The 4,216-nt window shown below is 43.1% G+C and overlaps 1 protein-coding gene across 1 annotated transcript; it reads right to left on the bottom strand.

Annotated features, from left to right (window-relative positions):
- Positions 1–1,396: 1,396 nt before the first annotated feature.
- Positions 1,397–3,778, bottom strand: PCDHB12 (protocadherin beta 12). Its single transcript, XM_006866187.1, has one exon. The coding sequence runs from the start codon at positions 3,776–3,778 to the stop codon at positions 1,397–1,399; it is 2,382 nt and encodes a 793-aa protein (XP_006866249.1).
- Between the last annotated feature and the right edge of the window lie 438 nt (positions 3,779–4,216).

Here is a 4,216-nt window from a genome sequence, read left to right as displayed (position 1 = left end):
ATGAATGATAGACAGTAGCCAACATCAGCTAAACCCACCTTAAAATGAGGTTCACAAACAGCAAATAGAGAATAGTACATGTGCTTCCATTCTCTAACTACAACTGCAAGAGACAGTTGATGAGAGCTTAAAACATCAACATACAATTGTCAATTAAATACAAATATGACAACATAACAAAGCCCCAGTGACAGCAGACAATTTTAACTCACACAAAGAAACAAGAGAAAATGGCTCAAACAAATGACCAAAAACGCAGGGCCAGAAAAAATTTCTGAGAAAGACAAGGCAGTGGAATTAACTGAAAACTAATGCAAAAGAATACTTAGGTACTGCCTTCAAAGAAATATCGAGGAAAGGAAGGAAAACACAGAAATAACTTTAGACTAATTCATGAAAATACTACTAAAACAAACATAAAATAGATGCATTATTTGAAAAATGGTGTCCAGGGTATAATTCTCACATTAAATTATGAGCAAATAAAGGCAAAATACTATACACATTTACATTCAAATTCACTTTATGTTATCAAAATTATTATTCAGATGCCTGTATTCCACTGGATTGCCTTAAAACTTTGGAACATTCATGAGGCACCTAGAAAACGATAATTTCACATCCCAAGATTCTGTGAAGGTCTTCTTAATCACATAAAAAAAAAGTACTGAGAATTTTACCAGAAGGTAAGTATATTTAGATGAGTATACTTAAGGTTGTACGATAGGATGTGATTGTTCAGGCTTATTTTCAAGAATAATAAACATTTTAAAACCTTAACCAAGAAAATGCAGTAGACCCAAAGAAAGAAAAACAACAATTCTAAATGGAAGTCTATTATTAAATCACAAGAAAAAATTGCAAAAAAAAAAAAAAAGAATCAAATGAAAAAATGCTTGAACATTTATTTTATTTCCAAAGTGATCAGTTTTATTTTACAGTAAGCATAATTGTAGGTGAAAGTTCCATGGAAAGAAGGTGATTTAAGGAGCTCTGGCAGCGTAGTGGTTATGAATCGGGCTGCAAACCTTAAGGTCAGCGGTTCAAAACTACCAGCCGCTCCGCGGGAGAAAGATGAGGCTTTCTACTCCCGTAAAGATTTACACCCTTGAAAACCCTGTACAGGGTCGCTATGGGTAGGAACTGACTCGACGGCACTTAACAACAACAACAACAAAGGGGGCAAACTAATTATAAATTAAGATCTCTTGGGTTAGAGGATAAACTACAATCTCATTGCAACCACAAATCAAGATAAAGTTTCATATAAAAGCAAAAGCAGGAATAACATAAGAAAATATTCAGTACAATTTAAAATGCACACCAATTAGGGAAAACAACATTGGTTTGGAAGTGCCAAAAATCAAATACATATGGAATGCAAAAGTCAATTAGGTCACCCAAAGCTATTACGGAAAGAAGGGTTTTCTTCTATTTCTTTTCCAGGTTCGTGAGGCAGAAAGTTGGGGATAAATGGCTTCAAGAACTTGACTTCATTTGTGGAACCTCCTGTTAGAAATGTCTCATAGAGGTACCTCTCAGACAAAGTCCCGGTGCCGCTAACATCCACCAAGTGATCTGGAAAGTGACCCTCAGGGACGGAGCAGCGACTCCTCAAGGTAGCCCGGTTCCTTCTGCATAGCCGCATCGCAACGAATAGGAGCACAGAGAACAGGAAGAGCGATGAGACCGACGCCAATGCAATGACCAAGTAGATAGTCAGTGAGTCGGCCTGGGTCTCTTCAGGGGCCACCTCTGGGAGCGGCAGGTAAGACTGTGAGAAACCGTCTACCAGGAGCACGTGCAGCATGGCAGTAACCGACATTGGCGGCTCGCCATTGTCCTTGACCAGCACCACCAATCTGTGCTTGGCTGCGTCGCGTTCGCTCAGCAGCCTAGTGGTGCGTACCTCGCCGTTGTGTGCCCACACGCTGAACAACCCGGGCTCCGTGGCCTTGAGCAACTGATAGGACAGCCAGGCATTCTGTCCAGAGTCGCTGTCCACTGCCACCACTTTGGTCACCAGATAGCCCACCTCGGCCGCTCTGGGAACCAACTCTGTGCATGGCGCAGAGCTGTTCTGCAGCGGATACAGCACAAAGGGCGAGTTGTCGTTGTCGTCCACCACCACCACGCGCACCAGTGCCTCACTGCTCAGCGCTGGGGAGCCTGCGTCTGTTGCGCCCACGTGGAACTCAAACGCTCGCAGGGTCTCATAATCTAGAGACCTTAGAGCGAATAGCTGCCCATTGTCCGCATTGATGGAGACCAAAGAGGGGAGCGGGAGGTGTAGATCCTGTGGTGGTAGCACAGTGTAAGTGACTTGAGCGTTGGTGCCTGAATCTCTGTCTGTGGCACGGACTGTGCCCATGTGCAGGGCGGGGTTGTTGTTCTCGCGGATGAACAAAGTGTAGGACGTTTGGGAAAAGGTTGGTGCGTTGTCATTGACATCAGAGACTAACAAGATTATGGTGTGCTGGCTTTTCAGTCTGGGTGTGCCCAAATCTGTGACTGTGATGGTGATGTTGTACTTGGCTCTGCTTTCTCTGTCCAGTGTTCTCTCTGTTTCCAGTGTGTAGTAATTCTCAACAGAAGGTTTTAGCTTAAATGGAAGGTCTTCAGGGATAGAGCAAATCATTCTACCATTCTCCCCAGAATCTTTGTCTTGGATACTAAAAACCATAACCACAGTCTCAGGTGAATTTTCAGGTATCGGATTGGTAATTGATGACACAGTGACTTCAGGAGCATTGTCATTCACATCCATCACCTGAATTCTCACAGTTGATTTTCCAAAAAGGCCACCTCCATCTGTGGCTTGAATGAGTATTGAATATGAATCAGTTCTTTCAAAATCCAAGAGTGCTGTTAAACTAATTTCTCCAGATTTTTTATTAATTTCAAATGTCTTACTAATGTCTTCTGAGGCATGGGAAAAGGTGTATGATATTTCACCGTTTGTTCCCGAATCTAAATCCCAAGCTGAAAGGGTCACAATTGGTGAGCCTATGACGCTATCCTCTGGAATCTTCACCTCATAAAAGGGCTGTTCAAATTCAGGGGAGTTGTCATTAACGTCCACAACCACTACCCGAACCAAGGCAGTCCCGGATCTGGATGGAGACCCGCCGTCCAGAGCAGTGAGAATGAAACTGAGCTCAGGCTGCTCTTCGTAATCCAGTGCCTTATCCAAAACCAGCTCTGGGTATTTCTTATTGTCTGGGTTGACTCTAATTCTAACGTGGAAATGAGAGTTGGGGCTGATTGTGTAGTTTTTTAGGGTGTTGATTCCTACATCTAAATCCTTTGCACTTTCCAGTAAGAACACAGCACCGACAGGGCTATTCTCTGGGATTTCAAGGAGCATTTCTTTTTCTATGAAAACGGGGGAGTGGTCATTTATGTCCCTGACCTGGAGCTCAATTCGAAAAAACTGCAAGGGGTTTTTCATTAACACCTGGAAATGCAGTACGCACGGCTGGGTGGAGCCACAGAGTTCTTCTCGGTCTAGAGTTTCACTTAGGAGCAAATCTCCTGTTTTTATATCCAGCTGCAAATGTTCTTTGTTATCCTTAGAGACCACCCGGGCCTCCCGTGAGGATAGCTCCCCCACCTCCAGTCCCAAGTCCTTTGCCAAATTGCCTACAGAGCTTCTGCTCTGCATTTCCTCTGCCACAGAAAAGCGCCCTAAGTCAGAGCCTGCCTGAGAAAGTCCTAAAAAGACAAAGAGAAGAAGGACTTGCCTTATCTGCCCAGGGTCGGGTCCTCCGTTCTCCATAACTCCTTTCCCAAAGGCTTCCTGCAGAATTCCTTCACAGTTCTGGGTGTTGTGCTTCTGATGTGTTCATCAAATCCTCAGATGTCTAAGACTTTAACTCAGATGAATGGCTTCTGGGTCACTTGTAACTGTTCCTTCTGTCGTCCTAATTCTCAGTGTGCACTGAGTAAACAGTGTCCAGAACATTACCCAATTTAGTTTTTTCCGCGATGTTATCCTGCAGCGCCACCACGTGTCTCCACAGATTTTTACAGTTCGATGAAAGCTCCCTAAATTCCATCCACATAGACGTCCTCCAGAAATCAATATTACTTTATACATTCTGTCCCTTACACTATTAAAAAGTACTCTTTCATATTAATTGCATTAAATTATCTGTAATTTGTGATGTTGTGTTTGTTTTAAAACATTTATTAAGTATCCTTCCGCACTCTGCAC

This window comes from Chrysochloris asiatica, unplaced genomic scaffold (genome assembly GCF_000296735.1).
Source record: "Chrysochloris asiatica unplaced genomic scaffold, ChrAsi1.0 scaffold00087, whole genome shotgun sequence".
NCBI classification, from domain to species: Eukaryota; Metazoa; Chordata; class Mammalia; order Afrosoricida; family Chrysochloridae; genus Chrysochloris; species Chrysochloris asiatica.
Note: the sequence above shows the minus strand (reverse complement) of the source record. Positions and strands in the feature narration are given on the sequence as shown.

What these genes read in the sequence shown, in the direction of transcription:
- PCDHB12 (XM_006866187.1), bottom strand. Translation starts at nt 3,778, where the DNA reads ATGGAGAACGGAGGACCCGACCCTGGGCAGATAAGGCAAGTCCTTCTT.